General features: G+C 40.0%; 1 protein-coding gene across 1 annotated transcript in view; it reads left to right on the top strand.

Moving 5' to 3' along the window:
* LOC105197332 (eukaryotic translation initiation factor 4 gamma 3) overlaps positions 1–21054 on the top strand; it is a 44516-nt gene extending 23462 nt beyond the window's left edge. The window contains exons 2-24 of the mRNA XM_039446775.1: positions 322–674; positions 786–1049; positions 1520–1649; positions 1728–1931; positions 2190–2383; positions 3047–4097; positions 13233–13846; positions 13942–14112; positions 14200–14307; positions 14544–15062; positions 15215–15291; positions 15456–15615; positions 15735–16100; positions 17058–17221; positions 17454–17503; positions 17612–17841; positions 18342–18514; positions 18742–18821; positions 19034–19263; positions 19727–19870; positions 19954–20029; positions 20260–20409; positions 20664–21054. Coding sequence (XP_039302709.1) covers positions 322–674; positions 786–1049; positions 1520–1649; positions 1728–1931; positions 2190–2383; positions 3047–4097; positions 13233–13846; positions 13942–14112; positions 14200–14307; positions 14544–15062; positions 15215–15291; positions 15456–15615; positions 15735–16100; positions 17058–17221; positions 17454–17503; positions 17612–17841; positions 18342–18514; positions 18742–18821; positions 19034–19263; positions 19727–19870; positions 19954–20029; positions 20260–20409; positions 20664–20878 — 5723 coding nt within the window. The 3' untranslated portion in view covers positions 20879–21054. The remainder of the gene's footprint in view (positions 1–321; positions 675–785; positions 1050–1519; positions 1650–1727; positions 1932–2189; positions 2384–3046; positions 4098–13232; positions 13847–13941; positions 14113–14199; positions 14308–14543; positions 15063–15214; positions 15292–15455; positions 15616–15734; positions 16101–17057; positions 17222–17453; positions 17504–17611; positions 17842–18341; positions 18515–18741; positions 18822–19033; positions 19264–19726; positions 19871–19953; positions 20030–20259; positions 20410–20663) is intronic.
* Positions 21055–21583: the final 529 nt, after the last annotated feature.

Here is a 21583-nt window from a genome sequence, read left to right as displayed (position 1 = left end):
TATTAAAGATTGAGAACAGTGCAACTTGTTACGATATATATTGTGAGAGATATCATATAGAATCCTTGAAAAATAAAAATAAATACATATGCCATAAAAACATTTTATAGAGAATGTGTTTTGTATGGCGAGAGGGTAACACTTGACCTTGCGGTTATCATTTTATGCGTTCGTATTTATTGCACTGTAAAACGTAACATATGCAAACCACTTGATCGTGATTCGCACATTTCGCAGATAATGAGACTGCGTATGAATTAGACGATTATGCGATTGTACAAATAACGACATGTTGATTACAAGTTGAACATTTTGTTTCAGGATCGGAGTTTCATGGAAACTATAGCGGCCAACCAGGGGGTCAGGTGGGTGGAAGCGCCGCGAGTAATGTAGGAGTACCCACGGGTAGAGGGCCTCCGCCGCTCGGCGGTATACAAACGATAGGACAATCCGCAGCGGGTATACCGCCAGGAGGTCCCGCCGGAGGGCAAGCACCTTCGCAAGTCCCGACACCGGGAGTGCAATCGCAACCTCCGCAAGGTCCAGCGCCTACCACGACACCACCTGTGCACACACCATCGCCCCAGGAAATGGGAAAGCAGGCCCACTTGCAGACGCAGCCGCCGTCTTTACAACCAGTTTACGTGCCGACGCAAAACAGACCGACGTCTCAGGTACGTATTTATTAAGGTGATAACATTGTTTTTTCTTTCAATTTTATTTATCAAGACACCGACTTCACATGAAAATTTTCTCTTTACATTTCTCGTCCATCTTTTGAACAGGGCTATTATCAAACGGGTCCAAGACCACAACAACCGCGGGGTATTGGTCACAGAGGTGGCCAGGGTACCAGCGGAACACCTGTAGTCGGGATGTCTGGGGTAGGCGGAGGCGGAGGACAACCGCCTGCCCTGTATCCTCATCCGGCTGCTGGTTTGCCGGTACAGAGCGCAATGTACCTTGGACAAAGTCAAGTCCATGGACTGCATACTGGACCGCATCAGCAGTCGGTGTATCCTATCAACAATCAAATACCGATTCATCAGGTATTGATCATTATAATTATCGAAATATTACCATTCTTTACTTTCATTATTATCCTTCAACTATTCACCTATCACTATAAGATTTCAAGTACATGTAGGAAGAGGCTCGGGATCTAATCTGTAACGCATAGATTACAAATCGAGTGTTTTCACACCGAGCCATGCTTCATCTGCAGTGGCATATCAATAGATTACATATTACATTTGATGTTTAGATTTTCGTTATTTTATTGTACATGTTTTTATGTATAGTACTAATATTATATTAATTGATTTACATATTGGTTGCATATTTATAATATAATATATTGAAGGTTGAGAACGGTGCAACTTGTTACGACATACCTATATTGTGTGTTTATTTTTGTGTTAACACACCATTCGTCTTTCCATTTACAAATATTTTTTCTCCAAATATATTTCCAAATAAAAGTGTAACAAAATTAATTCTTTTTCTTTTTCTATTTCAGTTCTCTGGTCCACCTCAAAGGCATCAGCCGCATCAAAATCAATCGTTTTATCAAACCTTCCAACCACCATTAATTGCACCGCCAAGTGTGTTCACTGGATATCCGCCCACCCAACATGGCCCAACAGCATGTGAGTTCTTTTGCTTTTTTTTTTCTTTTTGCCAATTTGTCGTTTGATCAGATCTACACAATTGAAATTGTGAAGCAGATTATGTTTCAACAGATTATTATACAACGTCAAACACGATGAGTTTGACTAGGGCGAGTACGAGTGCGGTGAGCGGTGGAGCACAGCATGTTCCGGGTCCGATGGCCGGTACTCAAGCTCCAGTTGTACCTCAAGGTACACTTCAGCAACCTACTCAACAAGCCCAAACCCTGCCTCCGATGAGTATGCCTCTGTCGCAGACTGGTACGTAGCGCTCAAACTAATATATATGTATATGAACTTGATAATATATAACACGTTATTATTTATGTTTTCTTTATATTATTTCTTTGAGAGAAAACTAGGGAACCAAAAAGAGAAAACTAAATAATGTAAAATCAAGATTACATATATATATATTTTTTTTTTTTTTTAACTAACGGGTTTAAATCTTTTCGCGGAATAAGATTTTTCTAAGATTTTGTAATCTAAATTGGAAAATGTACTCTTGTTTTTTTCAAGATGTGTACTCGGGACACAATGGTGGTGCGACGAACACTAACAGTGCCACCAGGTCTCGGAAACCTAGAGGACAAAATGCCATTTTGGACATAGTAAATCCGTTAACAGGCAAAAATATAAGTGACGAAATTTATAAGGATAACGAAACTACGCAGAGTGGTGAATCCAGTAATCGCGAGACGCCACAACCACAGGTGAGTTACATCGAAATATATTTACAATTGGCTAAGAGAGTTTAGCGTTGGAACCCAACTCTTGTTAAACAGTGAATTGTGTAATGCAAGAGCACTTTACCAACTCTCGTAGCCAATTGTTTATACTTATATCTGTATACCCATATGAGCCATGTGAGTCCTCTAGTGAGATCGCGCTCAAAAAAAAGAGAAAAAAAGATTGGAAAAGATTGATCGTGATTAGTAATTTCAAAGATATTTACGTTCAGTTCCACCAATGTTAGAGCTCCGAAATAGCTTGATGATCTTGATGTAACTTATTCTTTATCCTTTTCTAGTTGTAAGATTAAGAGAAAGTTAAATTGAGATCAAAGTTGTTCTACGTCAGTGGAAATGGACATTGATGATGAATGTCCACGGAAAAACATTTCTTCGCAATAGCGTTTAAGCTCGATATCGATTTTCTTTTCCCCCGATACGTAGGGTGTACTGATGTACGAACAAGGATTCAATGGCCGTAGGGTGACAGATTTGTAAAGTCTTATTTCGTTCGTCCAAGTGCTTTTGTTTTGATTTCTCTCGCCCTATGATTTGAGTTTGGAGACAGGTTTTAGTTGTCAAGCGTAATGCCTGAACGAATAGCACATGCCACCGTCTATCACGCAGATTTGGTGATTGTTACAGAATAATGGTGCGGAGGTGATAGCCGATTTTGCGGCTCGTGTCGCGAAGGCCGCGACAGAGGGGTCCGACACGGTATCGACGAGCGCGTCCGAAACTGCGCCTAACACAATACAAACAACGGCGCAAACGTCGTTATCGAACATTCAAACCAATTCCTCTAATGACGCAAATAGTTCGTGTAGCAGTAGTCCGCCTATGACAAAAAATATAGCTGGCGCTGGCGCTGGCAAAACGGTACCTACGATAAATAGTCAATCGTTAGGTGCTTGTAGTAACGCGACGCAAATCGACCCGAACGCGACAAAAACGGAGTCGAAAGCGTTGCAACTCCCCTTGAAGGAGTTTCAGCCGAGGAGTGAGATAAAGAGCGTGACGATCGAGGAATCGTCACCCGTCGTCGTCGTCGTATCCTCGGTGATACCTGTCGCAAATAAAGATACTGTTTCCGTGCAGCTTACCGCGCCGACTGCTAATACCGAAACAACGGCTGTGACAGCGACGATGACAGCCGAGACCGAATCCGCCGAGGCCGCCGGAACTACTGGCGTAGCCGTAACCGTTGGAACTGCAGTCGGAGCTGGTGGAACTGCTGTTGGTACTGGACTCGCCGCCGAGGTCACCAAGCAGCAGCACCATCACCACCACCATCACCACCTCAACGCCTCGTCCAACGTAGTACAGACACCGGTTATCCCATATTGGAGTAACGTTACCCAGGAAATCCCGAAACCGTCCGCCACTGCCTCGAGCGCCAATCCCGTTCCTACCAGGGAGCCTTTCCCTAATCTATCCAAGACTTCGTCTAACTCGCCGCCGAGGAGAAAACCCAACAACGTTACCGAGCTGCCTTCGAATACCAAAGAGCAAAAGGAGAGGAAGACCCGGGAGAAGAGTCTCGGCTCTCGAGGCGCCACTCCTACGCCCGTTCACAATGTTCAGGCGGCCGATCACCACCATCATCATCAAAAGACGAACGGTGACGCAGCCGGTGACAAGATAGAAGCGGAGATGGCGCATCCTAGAAACGAGATTCAGCAGAAAGCATCCGATGGTGAGTGTTGATATCCAAGTTTTTTCGAACTGAACTTTGCTCTGTTTGAACAATTTTTTTTTTTTTTTTACAAGTTTTCGTTTAGTCTTGTCTCGTCTCTTTTCTCTCGTCGCTTCGAGTCGTTTTATTTCAAAATATATGCCACATATATGCTTTTGCAGATGCGAAACCTAATTATACGTAAGCTGTTGGATTAAACGATTAAATATATATTCAAAATTAATAGCTTTGAAATTTGCGGTGAGAGGATAGACGAAACAATGTGCGCGCGTGATATCTCGCCATCGTACACGCGATCACCGGGGACTCTGACTCGATTTACGCTTATGCGAGCGCAGCCTTGAACGAGTTTACTCAAAGATACGTCAACCGTCCTCTCTCTTTTACTCGCAACTGGAAATTCACTTGCGGGCCGCGAGCGATCTGTTCGAGATATCTCGCGCTATCGATCACAAGTAACCATATGGTTGCTAAAAATCATCAATGCGATAATAAAATAATAGAGACTCGAAATTCAAACTATACGAAAATTAGGCGGGGCTAATGAGAGTACGGTGTAATTATTAATGCGTAAATTAAATTATAAATATTTTGAAAATTTATTATACATAAAATAAGTTTAAAAAAAAGAAAAAAAAACGTTTGACTCAACGTGTTGTTGTGAGTCACCAACACATTGCCAAATTTCAAATGGCATTCTTCAATTGTAAATGTTTCGTGTCAGAGGAGATGAGATACTCGCCCTGAAAATGTGTATATGATAAATTACTAAAGATGACAGATATGTTAAAAATTGTCTAAAAACACGTGACTTTTCCGGAAAGACTGAGAATGCGGTAGACAAGCTGTGAATATGAAATTACGAATATGTATCAATTTGGTATAGAACCGCTGATGATAAATTAATGCGCGTATAAAAATCCTCAGAAAATATGTGATTACTAGTTCAAAATCTAATAACTGTCCGTTTTATTCGTTAGTAAAAAAATGCAATGCAATTCTGAGAGAATGTTGCCGAGAACGAAACGCCATTCAACTTACTCGTTTGAACTTTGCGCCGCGTGTTTGCGACAGCACGCATCGAGATAACAGGCGGTAATTTCGACTGCGGTTTTTTGTTTTAGATAAGCTTGAATTTTCGATTTGCTTGAGCCAATCGAGCGAGCCTGCTTGCCTTTTAACGCGTTTCGTTATCAGATATTTATCCACAATATAACGAAAAAGAAGTAGCGATCGCGCAAATACCGTAATAACGTACCGCGATATGTTAAGTCGGTAGGAGTCAATCCATCAGTCTGGGTCATCCCTGTTACTCTGCAGACTGTAAGATCATTAATAAAATCCGACATTCCAGAACATATTGCTGGAAGGGCGAAATGTTGCCGCGCGCGCGCACGCGCGCATGTACGTCGGCATCGGTAAATGTCACCAACACTTGCACTGAAGAGAGTACCCTTGAAAACCCTAACCTCACGTAACCTAGCTTGATCTAACCTTAACGTAACCTAGCTTGATCTAACCTAAAAACCTAAAAGCCACGAGGAAAGTCATTGCATGATACGAGTTAGGGTTGTTTGCGGAGGGGTGCTCTGTTCGCCTAATTGTTTCGATAGATATCGCACGTTTTTGCTAAGGAACAAATCGAATTGTCGATTTCGGACCTGCGAGCAAGGATTGCAAAAAAACAATTCGATTTTCAAACTCACGCTCGAATCATTGCTCCAATAAAAACGCAACGCGTGGTTTGTTCTATTTCAGCCTTTTTTTAAAATTTTAAATACTCGTTTATCTTTTGGGTATTTTTCTTTTGATTATTTTAATTAAATCGATTTCTATCGTTGATTTTTATCACTTTATTTTATCTGGAACTAATTGAAGGTGTTCCATGTGAGTTTTGTTGTTTTGAAGCGTTGCGTCGATGCGTTATTTCAGTGAGTTTAGTGTGAATTTTTTGTTTAGTGTTATTTGTTTATACATAAAATTTTGGAACTTGGAGCATTGGTAAAATTCGCATTCCATTCTGTAACAGAGGTCGCAAAATGAAAAAGAGTAAGCAGCAGTATTTTTTTGCGCATGCAACGAAACCTTCTCCGCACCAGGATGGGGGAGGGGGGGTATCCATGAGGATTTTCCCATGTAAAAAAAAAGGTTTTACAAATTCTTCGAAGATTTATTTATTTAAAAAGCGAGAATCGCGCGTCTACTAAATTTGCACTCTACGGAACGTGGAAATATATGTTTTTGATCACAGACGAATCTATTGGAAATTTGCAAATAAATTGCATAATTTTTTTTTTTTCATGGAAAGGATACGACATGGTTTTCTTGCTTGGCCGCGTCTCGTCGGTACAGTCAGCGCGTCGTCTTTTTTCGTCTCCTCTCTGTCCTACTTTGCTTTGAAAAATTGTCGGTATTCTGCGTCTAAACAATCGGAATTCTTTCGACGACCGTTACGGACGTCGAAGGTCCCTCGCAATTCCCCGTCTATTTTCTGCGCTATGATACGATTGCGTGGTAGGTAGGTAGGTAGGTAGGTAGGTAGGTAGGTAGGTAGGTAGGTAGGTAGGTAGGTAGGTAGGTAGGTAGGTAGGTAGGTAGGTTGGTAGGTAGATAGGTAGGTAGGTAGGTTGGTGGTAACTCGGCGAACGGGAGAGGCGGGCAAGGCGAGATGAATCGGTGCCAAGCCGAATCGAGTCGAGCCGAGCTGAGCCGGACCGAGCCGAGCCGAGCCAAGTCCGAGACCAAGGCGGATGGTGACGCGATCGCACGAAAATGGCCGACAAGCCGCGATGACGAACGAAGCGGCGGGATTAACCGGTGAACCGGCGCTGGAAGGAACGGGAGAAGGAAGGAGGAGGGAGGAAGTCCTCCATCGTTGCTGAGGGGATTCGGACGGCCTTCAGTAGCCAGCACGTGCTGCGCTAGCCGGTCGCATTTTACACCGCTCTCTTCTCCCAACTCTGTCCCTTCCTTTTTTTTATTTTTTAATTTTTTTTACCATTTTTATATTAATTTTATTCTGCACTCTTAAAACGACACTCCGTACACTGATTTATATCCAATTTTTCTTCCCCATTTTCTTAATTTCCCCGCAATTCGCGCACAACTACTTTATGCGTCGCTTTACCGCTCAGGCAACGAATACGCTTATTATACCGTTTTTTCCGCACTGTGTTTTACAGTCTGTACACTACAACGTAAATTGTACATATATTTTTTTTATTGCTTTTTAATTGCGCCCTATACACGCATCGTTTTACCCGAATCCCTTTTCCCTCTGTACGTCCATCTGTGTCGTCGTTCCTTCCGTTTTCCGAGAGTTTGGCTTTGTCGGACTCGAGGAATGAATTTCGGTCTAGTGGCAAGTTCGTATAGTGTTTGAAAACGCGAAACTGTGAAGTGGAGCACGCAAGAAGCGGAGCACGCGAACGGACGGGATTTTACGTCGAGAGATGTACGTACAAATTTTTCTTCTTCAGTTGCAATTTTCGGCAACGTGATCGAAGATGGCATCTTGGTGACAACGTGGTTCCCGACATCTTGTGGTCGGTGAAACGAGACGAGGCGAGGCGAGACGAGACGAGACGAGACGACGCGGCGCGAAACGAGCCGAAGGCGCGGCACGGCGCGGTATGGCGCGACGTGAGACGTGAGGGGCGTGCGCGCGCGCATTTACGACGTCCGCTTACTTATCTTGTTTCATTAGATTTGTAAATTACATGCGCGCGAACCATACGTAGCGCGCGCGCGCGGAGTTCCGCTTCGATAATATTACGATAATATCCACGTTGCAAACCGCGGCGCCGTGGCGTTAAGGGGCGCCGGAATTACCGGAGGAAGGTGGCCGCCGCCACTGCACTCAAATATGGCCACCGAAATCTGGTGGCCGCGCGAGCGCTCATTCTTACAATCGCGTAGCTACTCCGGCGGGGACCCCTCGCTCCAATATTCTCTTTCCCCCCTCACATCCCTCGTTATCTCGAAAAATTAGATATCGCGCGTTCGTCGCGATTTCTTAACTTTATCGCACATGTTGCAACGTTGTTCGATCGAGACTTCTTTTTTACCACCACGTGGACGGACGCGCGTTCCTAGTACACGCCGCCTCCATTGCTCGCAAACGGCCGCGTGCTTCGATCGAAGAGAGACTCGAAAGATCGTACGAGGACCAAGATTATTTGCGCTAGCCATTTTGTAAAGAGATAATATCCGAATAATTTAATTCCGCTCGCGGCAGGTGCGATCACAGTAGTGTGGTGGCATCGTTTGGGAGGTGTCGGTCGTCGTCGCGTGGCCATTTTGTGAAATGATCGAAAGAGAACGCGCACCATATTGGCTCGCTGACGTTCGTCCCCGATAGGTCGACCTTCACGAAGCAAATGCTTTCGTTTGATTCTCAGAGTCACTAAATGTTTGCGAATTCAAGTTCTCTGTGCCGATATGTCGCGTAAAATCGACTTTCCACTTCTCGAGGTATAAAATACTAAGATGTTCTCGTTTATATTACGATATTATATCGAAATAATTATCCATCTGGATTATTTGCAACAATTGAGATTCATATCTATCGTAGTAACGCAAATATTTCGATTTAATCTTTTTTCCTCCTTGCAAGTATATTATACGTTAAAGCTCGTGTCCCGTCTGGTTTCTTTGTCGAAAGCATTGGGGAGATGCGCCGCTGCCGATAGATGTATCGTCGTCGAAATCGTGCGTGCTCTGGTAAAACAAGTCCCCTTGGCAGCCCCGGGGTCACGGCCGCGTGTGGTAATGTAGATGCGCGCGCATGCGCCTATGCGTGCGTGCGTCCGTGCGTGCGGACACCTTCGCCATTTCACAAGAACACGCGGTGCACGAGTGTGCCGAAAAAGAATATGAGAGTAGTTTCGGCGGGGCAACCTTGGGGCAGTCGCGTTCATCGTACGGCGATCCGGTGAAAGTTTTCCGCCGCTTGAGAAAAGCCTGCAGCGAAACCTCGGAAAATGTGAGGTTCTGCGAACCCTTTTCTTCGATTTTTGCGTTCTGATACCGCACGAAGCAAAGTATTTGCGGAAAAAGTCTATAACTTTTGAATTATTGTAGATATTGCGATAATTTTTTATATCAAAAAATTTGATAACTAAGCTTAACAACAAGCTTCAAAAAGTTGAAAATTTTTAATTGGAAAAATTTATGATTTTTTTATTAGAAAGATTATGAATTTTTTTTATCAAAATTGCTGATTTTATTAATTCAAAAAAAGGGTTCCTAATATGAGACAAAGATTTTTTATATGAGATGAGTGTTATTGACTTGGACTTTACTAAGTTCAAATCAGACTCCAGATTTAAAATCTAGTTGAACAATCAAATAGCTCTTTCGATACTCAAAAACTTTTGTACACCCAAGGACTTTGATTCTGTCCATGGGGAAATTTTCCAAACTGAGAAGTCACCACTTTCTACATACTTGCAGTTCATGATTAATGAAACGACTAGAGCTTATTGGTCGTTACGTTAATCATGAACTGTAAAAATGTAGAAAGATAGCGACTTCTCAGTTTGGAAAATTTCCCCATGGATAGAATCAAAGTCTTTGAGTGTACGTAACATTTTCCTCAGATTTTGGAAAATCTTTTTTTTTTTTTTTTTTTTTTTTTTTTTTTTGAAATTTTTAAGGCTCGGTGCTAATGCTGAAAGCCATAACTTTTAAGCCTCATAATTCGAAAGTCTTTAATGAAAAACTTAATTATAGCATTTTGAAAAGCTCTCAAAGTCAGAATATGCAATAACGAATGGGGATTTTTGAGTGTCTCATGAGTTTCACGATCACCAAATCTAATATTTGTAATTAAGCAAATTATTGCATCCCATATTTTTCTATTAATACGACTTTACTCTATCACCGCATGCAGAATTTATTACCAAATATTTGTTTATTTTATAACAGACAAGGTTCAAAGGCTCGTCTCAATAAATCTTGACATCCAATTAAAAAAATTTTTTTTCAACGATTGCACGCATGATCTAACAATGAATTTTCTACTAAATAAATTTCATCCCAAGAATAATAAGTTTATGACGGTACCAACCACATACATTTATTAATGTAGCAGAAACCTCGCTATCTCGTATTAGGAGCTTATCCCATAATAAGCGACTTTACTCTACCGATAAAGAAAACTCACAGAAAAAAATTCGTAATCAAAAGTATTAAAAAGATATATGCAGCAGGTTTGCAAATAAAAATCATTACAATTATTATTTATTTTACGTTTATGTTTGAACATTTGCGTTTATAAAACCCATATTTAAGATACACGTTTCCGACATGGTGTATTCTTTTCGATACTTGAAAGTTTGAGATACGTGTTTAAAATCAAGGAAGACGTGACGTTGCAGCGAGGAGAAGAGAGGTAATTTTTAACAATCTCGTTGGAAATGGTGCGCGATAAACGTATCGGAGTAGATGGGGGACATATCGGAGCGCGAAACTTTTTCAATCTTCAAACGCGTGCGCGCGCGCGCGAGATGCTCTTTGAGCTTCGTCGATGTCCGACGGCGATAGATGATTCTCGCACAGGCGCGCGCGCCACTCCCTCCTTTGGAGCGCCACCGGCTAATTATATCGTCTCTCTCTCGAAGTCCGCTTTTATCGCGTTTTTGGAGACGTGATTCTCATCGTCTCGTGCTTTTTTTATTTATCGCCGCGGGATCGAATCTCCTTTGCTAAGAGAGAGGGCAGGGGAGGTGGAGGGGAGCGAACGATTAAATCGTTATTTTATTACATGTTCTGGAACATTATTGAGCGCTCGATACTTGTAATATTTTGAAGAGAAAAAAGTAATTAATTTCCAGACATTTACAAAATGTGTAAGATGACATTTTATAATAAAAAAGTGAGAGATGCAGGGAGGGAGAGAAGGAAGGACGATAGAGTGACGGTCCACGACCTGCTTTTGTAAAGTGCGACTCCAACCTACTTTCGTGTGTCGAGAATTGAATTCAAGAGCGGCATTGCACCCCGAGGGCGGTGAACGTATCGCTCACATCGATTAATTCGTAGTTGTGATTTAAGATTTGCCGGATGTTATTCCTTGCATTATGTTACACAAATTTCAATGAAATCGCGAAGGGGAGGAGATCGAGCGAGTGAGAGAGAAATCAACATTTATTACGTGCTCTGGGATAAGATTCCCCCAAACGCACCATCAGTTATAATACTTTATTAGTGGTAAATCGCACAAAAAAAAACTATATAGATAGTTACAATTAACTTGTATGCGGAAGAAAGGTGAAAGAATTTAAAATGTAAGTTAACAGGTTTAACATATGTGTGTACTTATCACTATACAGAAGATCTGAAAGCCGATGAAAATTGACATCTAATTGCACAAAGACCTAATTTACAATTGTATCCAGTCAAAATAAATCAACGGTCCACGCTGAGTAGATAATCGTACAATTTACTCTTAGGTCCGGTTTTTCAGTATCTAATTAACTTATGATTAAACTTAACTTGAAGTTTTAGCCAATAAGCGTCACCTATGGCATCATCATGGATGATGAAGACCATTGGGTAAAACATGAGGTAAAATTTAACCATCAGTTAATTAGATAATGAAAAACCGAGCTTTAAAGGTATTTAAGGAAGTTACATTTCGTACCTTAGGTGGAATACATGTTTCATAGCTAGATGGAGAAACATGTAAAGGATCTCTTAAACAATTCGGTTCTACATAGAGGTAAAGATAGCATATCATTTAGATTCTCCCTGAATGGAGAATCATCGGGAGAAGTCACATCACTTCTATAAACGTAACCCTTGTGGATAGTAGCTGGGTTTTTGGTACAAAGTATATAAAAAAGGTCAAGAAGTTACCCATCTACGTCTAGATCTATGTAGGTTTTGAGAGAGAGAGAGAGATGAATAGATGGATGATGGCACGCGTAAGCGGAATTTTTTTGAGCGATATTTATGCGCGAGCGTGCGCTTTTGGGTTAGGTCGAGTCGCGTAGAAATTGCGCTCAGTGCGCCTGCTCCGGCGCAAACCGACCGAACGGAACTAATTTAAGAAATCCTATGTCGTGCCTGTTGGTGGTTTGCGCCAGTTCACAGGTTAAAATAGATGCGTGAAAGTCGTCGAGCGCCGCGGTCGGCCAGGCCCGAGGGTTTTCCAAAGTGTCTTTCAGTCGGGGACAATAAGTGTTTGCACGCGCGCGCGCGCGCGCGTAGTTGCCTTTGATTCGTCGTCTTCTCGTCGGTTGTGCGGTCCTTTCGCGGCATCGAGATTCAAACTCGCTGGTTGCGAGTTGGAATGTGATTTAATATTTCCGCGAGCGTCGCGCGTCGACTCGGCTTGTGCCTGGATATCCCACCGTACCCGATCGAAAACGAGATCGTCGACCGCCATATGTTTAAAGATCGCAACGCCGTCGTCGTCGTCTTCATCATCATCAGCGTCGGCTCATCGTACCGATGAGAGATCGTCGAGGATGCAATTTTTTCTGTTGTCGTTGTTGCGCATCGTCGCGTTTACGTGTCGTCGCATCTACGCCGCGTTTGGCAGGGATTTGGCAGGTTTATAAATAAATACTGAATCAGTGCCGCACGCGCGCGCGGAAACTCGAGCCATTCGAAGATGTGAGTTACACGTGCTCGCGCGCACGCGGACACACGCGAAACATGGGTGACCGAAGAATGAGCGACGGTGGCAGCGGCAGCCGTGGCAGCCGCGCTAGAAGCGGTACGAGATCGAAAAGCCGCAATCGACGGGGATCCCGAGATCACGGTACGCACGAAACGCACTGTCCCGAGTTGGCACGTACGCTACGATACGCGTTCGAAAACGTTTTCTACTGAACAAAAGCTCTTAAAAATCTCAAGGAAGATATTAGAGGTCGCTCGACTCTTTGCTCTCTCTCTCTCTCTCTCTCTCTCTCTCTCGGATTTTTCGTCATCGGCATAGATAGGATGCGTTGATAGAGTAATTGGTAATTAATAGGGTCGATGGGTAAATCTAATAACAGATTGACCGAATATAACATGCGTCACCTCAAATTACGTAGACACGCGATTCTTTTTTTCCTATATCCTTATTCATGTTCCTTCATATTATGGCGTATTTTATTTGATTTTTTTTTTTTATTCTCCTAGGTAAAGCTATGCAGAAGCAAAAAAGCAAAAACAAATTGAAACCCCGCGAATTGAATCGCAAGGGCGCAGAGAAGGAAGGTACGGACATGGATGCCTTTGTAAATACCGTATCGGCAGCGAAAACGGCGGAGCTCAAACAAGACAACGGCAGCAAGGAGCAACATGCTCCCGCCCTAAAAGATAGCAACAAAGAGCCCAGTAGAGAAATGAGCAAGGATATCAAGGACAAGGACAATTACGAGTCAAAGAAGGAGAAGGAAATTTTGCCCGTTCACACGAAAATTGAAAAGCACGTATCCACTGAGGTGCCTAAGGACAGCACTCCGGCCGTGCAACAGGCATCTCACGTTGTCGCCGATAAGGAATCCTCGATCAAGTCGGAAGACAGTACGTTTAATGCGCTTCCTACGACATCTCCCAATGACGTCGTCGATCACGCAGTGGTCATCGAAGAGATGCACTTGGAGGCATTGGTCGCGCAGAAAAATGAAGAGAATTTCAAGGTATCCGCGCTCCATGCGTCCAACGACGAAAAAGCAGTGACGACAGTCACATCGCCGGTCATTACGACGGAGAAGAAGCAGGAGGTCGAGATTTCCACTGGTAGCGGTAATGCCCCGGCCGAAGTCGTCGTTGCAGCCACCGCAGCTGCAGCCGCCGCCCCACCACCGCCACCGCCACCGCCACCGCCGCACCTAGCGCTAATAAGGCCCCATTACTCAAATACTTGTATAAAGAGGGTCAATGGAGTCCGGTCAACATGAGTGGCAGAAAGTCCTACGATCGGGATTTCCTATTACGTTTACAGTTTGATCCTAACAGCAAACTGAAGCCGGCTAATCTACCAAATTTACAAGCTGTTTTGAAGGATAGCCTGCAGGTATGATCTCTCGCTTATGTAATTTATGCGTTCCTTGCTTGCTTTTATCACTACATGTTTGCATCTATGTTGATTTTTTTTTTACAGAATACACATAATACTATGGGAGATCTGCGAGCTTTCAAGGATGCCAACATTACTAGGCATGATTCGTTAATGCCGGGATTTGCAAAAGCAAATATGGGTACACGTCCGGTAAGTAGAATTTAAATGAAAAGTTTAGGATATATTTTTACTGTATGGAAAAGGAAGAAAAGAGAACAAAAGTAAATGACGCAAGTTAACGAGTCACAAAAAGAAAGTAGTGGTCTGAAATCTTTTCACGATTATTACGTATCATTTGATTGTAATTTTTATTTATTGTCAAATTTTTTTCTTAAATATCTTTGCTTTGATATGTAATATCAATTGAAACATCTCGTTTTTTACAGCCACCGACGAGCCGTAAGAGTGACCGAGGCAAACCAAAACCGAATAAGCCAAATGTTATTCACGTTTCGCTATCGTTGAGAGAAGATGTGAAACTAAGAGAAACAGAAAATGCATGGAAACCAATGAGGTTAAAGCAGCTCAGTCTCACGGAGGAAGAGGCGAAAACGGAAGTCCTCTATAAGAAAGTACGAAGTGTATTGAATAAACTTACTCCGCAAAAGTTTGACACGTTAGTTGAGCAGGTTCGGCATCTGCCGATCGATACGCAAGACCGCCTGCAAGGAGTCATTAATCTGGTCTTTGAAAAAGCCGTCGATGAACCCAGCTTCTCCGTCGAGTACGCGTTGTTGTGCAAACAATTGGCCTTGATGGAAGTTACAGGTTCCGATACCCAAGATAGTTCCATTAGCTTTAAGAAGCTCATCATCACGCGTTGCCAAAAAGAATTCGAAAAGAATCCAATCGATGATGTCGCAAGAAATCGAAGGCTAAAGGAAATTGACGAGTGTAATGACCCGGTAAGAATCTCGTGTACACACACACACACGTGCGCAGACACACACACACACACACACACAAAATATTTTTTTTATGCTTTTTAACTTGTAGTGATTTCTTCCAATAGAATATTTTGTTTTAATATCTGATTGTTTTATTATCTTTCTATTAGGAGAAAAAGAAGGAACTTACGTTGGCGCTCGAAGATGAGGAGCGCAGGATACGAATTAAATCTGTAGGAAATATCAGGTAACTTTTTTTTATCCGATTTGTTTCGAGATATCGCGTTTATAAAATATCTTACTTTAGTTTGATGCTTTACACAGCTGCATAAATATAATATTTACAATTGTGTGGGATTTTGCATAATGAAATATAAAATTTTTACAAAACCATCATCTTCTTTCATTTAGATTCATCGGGGAACTGTACAAACAGCAGATCTTAACCACGAAAATTATGCACCGATGTATTCGTCAACTCATAGATCAGAATGACGAAGATAGCTTGGAGTGTTTATGCAAACTGTTGACCACTATTGGCAAGGATTTGGAATTAAAAGGGCCTACTGAGGTAAAACTATGCTGTACTTCTTGGGTACTATTCGCATTCAATGAAATATCCAAGTATTGCAAGTATCCGTACGCGATAGTATCACTTACTTTTATTTCTGGTTTTTTTCTACTTTCTAGGAGATGCAAGACTACTTTAGTAAAATGCAAGAGATTGCTGCTCGAAAAGGTCATAGCAAAATTAGCTCTAGGATACGTTTTATGCTTCAAGATGTTATCGATTTAAGAGCAAATAAGTGGATTCCGAGAAGAAACGATAACAATCCTAAAACGATAGACCAAATTCAAAAGGAAGCGGAATCCGAAAGACTGGACATGCAAGTGAACAACGCTCCGTTGAATACTGTGCGAAAGGACGATCGTAATAACGATAGGAAAAGAAATCGTGGACTAGGTGGTCCTACTGACGATGGTTGGAGTCAACCAGTAGGAAGGGTGAGACCTGCGACATATTCGGTGGAAACAGCAAAGTTAAAGAATAAACCGGTTAGTTGTATAGATCCATGTTATTATATCTATTACAATTTCTTTCCTTTTTCTTCCTCTTTTTCAGAACCATTGCGTTACAAAACTCTTTATGCGCACACTATTTTATTATCTGACACATTAATAATTTTGTGTGAAATAATAAGATGAAATAATTGGTACAAACGAAACATGCCTTCCGAAATATACAGTATGGAAAATCTTTAATTCATGTTATATAGATTTTCAGTATTATCAGTACATTTCGGAACGAACCCAATTTTTTCCAAAAAGCAACACAAAAGTAATTTTACATTGTAAATTGTAAATTTTTCCTAAATTACAATTATAAGTTTTTTTTTATTTAACACAAATAAAATTTGAATCCTTTCAAAATTTTAGACGTGTAAATAAATAGAATACCATCAGCGTTAAGGGCGTGTTACGGTATCCTTAATCGTCAATAATAAACAATTTCAAAAGCAATATAATACATCTAGTAAGTAATGTAACCATTCCATATTTAGTAAATGTCCCCCCCCCCCACTTTTTTTGAGAGAGTTTTAGACTTTAATTTTTATATAGAATATACTTGGTATCAACCCGATCTTATATACATGGAGAAACTTGAGACTATATTTGCGATATGCCTAAAATGTACTGAGTGTTGGGGCACGATGCGGATAATAGAATTGCTCCGCGTAGGCATAATTATTTGGTAAAGGTATTCATCATAAAAAGGGTTGAAATTGTGATGACATGTTTGTGCATAAAATTAAATTAAAGAAAAATAATTTCATGTCGTAATTTCCTTGATAATTTGATCGAAACACAATCTCTGCGCTGAAAGTTACTCTCACAACACAAAACAGTCGGCATAACGAAAAAAGTGGCAACAATAATGAAACTTTCATATGCCATTTTTAAGAGTGAAGCCTTTTCTCGTTTCACAAATATCATTATTGTCTTTTTCAATAGCCACCAATGGACGACATGCAACTCGGCAACAGAGCATCTTATTTATGGAGGGCTACTAACCCATCCAATAACTCCAAGACGATAAGCTCCAACAAATTTGCCTGCTTAGAGAATATGTCCAATTTAGATCAGGATAAGAGGATGCCGCCTTTACCGCTATCTGGGTAAGTTAAACATTTTTCAAACGCTTTCATACATGTTGCTTTGGATTTTGCCGTAGCTGTTTGTCTCATGTTTCATGCTTTATTGTGATGATACACAACTACAGACTAGAGTTTCTGAATCTTCTAAAACTTACATGATTTCACAATTGAATTCTGAAGTGATGCAAATCTCACGTTAATATTCAGAAGAATATCGAACAACCGCTTATACATTTTTTATCTGTTATTTTAGATCGCGATCGACTGGCCCAAGAGAGTGCGGTCGAGATTACAAATCTTATGGTATGTTCTTTTACATATACAGATATGCAGCTTGCTTTGTAACAACGTGTCGTATTTAATCATATTTTTTTTTACCAAGTAATTTTTAAGTGAGAAATGTTTTTACAGACGGTAGGAGCTCCCGTAACGGCACTCACCAATCGGGCAGTGCGTCGAGTAGAGAGAGCCACCCATTACTGGATAACTCTCAAAGCCGGAACATCTCGATGCTTCCGCCCGTATTGAAGTCTGCTTCACAATCTGGGGCTATAAGTCACAAAGCTCCAATGTCGGAGCAAGAATTTACAAAAGCTTATAATTCTATATTGAAACACTATCTGGAGGAACCGATTGTTGAAGTAAGTTTTTTTTTTTTTAATTTTAAAAAGGTGATTGTATTAGTTTATCTTACTCTTTCTCTAAAACGGCTAACAATTTTTTCATATTTTCTTAATAATTTATCAATTTTTCACTCGTCTTTACACAATCTAAATATAAGGGTCGGGATTAAACCTAGGACATCTGCTAACTACAGAGCAATCGTTTTCGTACATAACCTTAGTTTATTACATAAAGTTCAAAATATGTATACACATGGTAGAAAAAGAAAGAGAGAGAGAGAGAGGAGCAGAAATTTTCGAACAACGCACGCTCCTTAGATCCATCTCTGCTTTAATAGGAGATGCTTGAGTCATTGGCGTGCAATAATAGGCACCTTCTTTTTAGTTTGTGTGATAACATGGCATGCTATTCACGACAACTTGAAAAGAGGACAAATTAGTTAAAATGAAAAAGATCAAGATTATTCTTAGATATTGAGAATTCAATATTGTTAACGAATATTTATTTTCGTTTGCAGAATACAGGATTAGAAATTCAACAAAAATTCGATAATGCTACATTTGCCAAACTTACTCGTGAATGTATTAATCACGTTCTCGAGAAGTCACCTATCGAACGAGAACTCATCTCGAAACTATTGTCCCATTTGCTCAGGGCTACTATTTTGCCTGTGGAATGTTTCAAGAATGGGTAAGTTATTTTCTTTGTTTATAGAGCAAATCATTGCAACATTTATATACTAAAATAGCTTATGTATTAATAAATGACGAAAATCTTGATACAGAGTGAAGATATTTGAAAAATTAAATAATATCTTTGTGTTAAATTTGCCAAAAGGATACTGATGTTTACAGAAATTCTTGTAACGTTAAGTGCATCATCAAAATTGTTACAAATATAAGGAAATTTTGTTTTAGGTTAGGAGAAGTGCTTGAAATAGTGGACGATTTGGTTATCGATATACCAAAAATTTGGACTTATCTAGCCGAAATATTATGTAAGTTATACGTGTGTATCTTTTTGTTGCGGGTTACCCGCGAGATAGTAAGATGGAGATAACAATTTTTCTTTTGTGATGACGATTACATGTTACGCCATAGAAAAATGCCGTGCGGGTATTAAAGCTCAACAGGCCTGAAGAAATACTTAATAACTTATGTGCCTTACCAATCTGTAATCGATTCACATGTATGACAATCTATGTTACAGCACATTCGATAGAGGACGGAGCTCTTGCATTATCCGAATTGAAGAGTATATGTATAAATTATTTGAGAAGGCAAGGCTGTGTAGGCAAATTCCTTGGAGAACTTATGACAAAAGTAAATCGCAACAAAGGGCCTAAATGGCTTGGCGATAAGTGGGACCAAAGTGGACTTCAACTAAGCCATTTAATTGATCCAGAACGAGAGAATGTCGATAAAATTATTCAGGAATATGTAAGTATCAATGATCGTATTATATTCCTTTTCCTCCCTCTCTTTTCCTACATAAGATGATGCCTCCGTAATCAATCCGTCACATTCTATCTCGGCTACCCACGTTATTGTTTATATCATTTACATTTGTAAAAGTTAGTGCAATATAGTGCAGAGATAAAACTGACAAACAAAAACTCAGATGCGATTTTCAGTTTTGCCTTCACTTATCTTTATCCTATTAAAAAAAATTGTGTGTGTGTGTAAAACTTATTGAAATAATGCATATATGTATGTATTACATTCATATATCTACATATGAACTTGTTAAAGCAGTTACATGCTATTTTTAAATCTTTTTTCTCTTTTTCTGCCAAATTATTTCATTATTTTCTCTTTTGTACACTTGTAAATCATTATTCTGAAATTAATACAATATTTCATCTTATGTGCACAATTTTATTGATTTTATTTTTACTTTTAGAATTTGGAGTTTCTAACTGGTGATTACAATAGTGCCAAAGACTCCATTGCTACCGAGCAACTCTCGTTAGAGAAAATTCAGGAAAATCTTATAAGGCTCATGAAAGAAAATACTTCCTTCGACGAAATTTGCAGTTGGATAACTGTAAGTATGGCACGAGTATTATATACGTGTTCTCTGTATAAGTAATTTATTTCAATAGTTTTTTCGTAATCAATTTGTTTCAGGCAAATGTCGGTAGTAGAGAAAAGGATCCTAAGTTTATAAGACATTTAATGACTGCCATCTTAGAAACTACGTTAGGTGTGTATCGTAATTATTTGCTATTTTTTAAAATATTTTTGAATCGTGATTTTTCTAATTTTGTATAAGAAACATGATGGAGCATTTTGTTTAGAGTAAAGATACAGTGAATTATCTTTGTGTTGTTTAGCCAAAAGGATACTGATATGACTTGTACAAAACAATTACTTTGAAATTTTTATATTAAAATTCTCTACATTATGTTTCTTTTTCTCTCTCCTTATGTGCAGAACGACAGCACGGCACTTGGAAGCTAAACCTAGATACTTTTGCGAGTTTGCAAACGTTAATTCAACGGTTTGTCGACGCGAATGAATTATTGGAATTGCAGTGCCTCTATGCAATTCAAATATATATTAACAAAATTGAGTTTCCACCTGGTAAGTGCGTGAAAATGTTTACATTTATTATTGCACGTAATATTCTCTGTTGTTTATTAAAGAAGAAAACTAAACAAAAAAAAATTATAACGATAACAATACAGGCTTGCTGAGATTTAAAATCGACAATCAATAAATTAGAACAAAAAATATATATGTATACATTCCAAAATGAAACATACATGTTTATATATTAGATTTTATTTTATAGATACATGAGCTTGCGAAATTGAATCTTGTGTTTTTGATCGTAGGTACCCTCGTTCCCATTATGAACCGATTGTGGATGGATAATGTGATATCAAGTGACGCGTTTTTGACGTGGCAAAAGAAAACTCCGGAAGGTGCGGATGTCGAAGGCCACAGCGTCTCAATCGTCGCACTTACGTCGTTTTTCACAGACTTGCAAGAGCCGGACGATAATTCCAGTGTCGAGGAATTGTCAACTAGTGCGAATCAGGGCTGTTGACGATACTGTGATCGATTGCATTATCGTCTATTAAAAAGACTCAAGTACGCGTTTCCCCGTTGAAAGAAAAATACAACGTCCGAAATAAAATTGCAGTTGTGTTTTTTTTTCGTTGAAAAAAAAATGAAAAAAACGCAGGTACACTTCCAAGTATTGATGGAAAGAACGATATGATAAATAACAAAGAAATGACAAATATATGTAATATAATCTATAACTCCAACGACTCTCTATCAATGAGTAAAGAGAAGTGTGAGTGCTGACTAAATAAACACGACAGCTGTATTTGAAATACAGTATACATAATGAAGATAAAGTTTAACTATTAATTATTACAGAACTATGCAAAATAATTATTATATATAATTCAATAAAATGGTTCAAAGTTTAAATAAAGTAAAAAAAGTGGCTCGAAAAAAATAATTATCGTGTTTCTTATGTAAAATGTCTCTGCAGCGAAGTAGGTCGATCGCGCTCAATAGAAAATCGGAATATGCGTCTTTTTTCCATGCTTGGAATCGGGAAGATAACGTTACTTCCAGTTATATTAACGCTAATATCACGGATCACAAACCGAAGTGCTTGTTACACGATTTAGATAGCAAATTGCAGATCGGAATATGGAATCTGAGAGTAGGTCAATTTTAAGTGAAATAAAAAAAAATTCGGAAAGTAAGGAAAGGGAAAACGACTATCGAGAATAAT

Source organism: Solenopsis invicta, chromosome 3 (genome assembly GCF_016802725.1).
Source record: "Solenopsis invicta isolate M01_SB chromosome 3, UNIL_Sinv_3.0, whole genome shotgun sequence".
Taxonomy (NCBI): Eukaryota; Metazoa; Arthropoda; class Insecta; order Hymenoptera; family Formicidae; genus Solenopsis; species Solenopsis invicta.
Note: the sequence above shows the minus strand (reverse complement) of the source record. Positions and strands in the feature narration are given on the sequence as shown.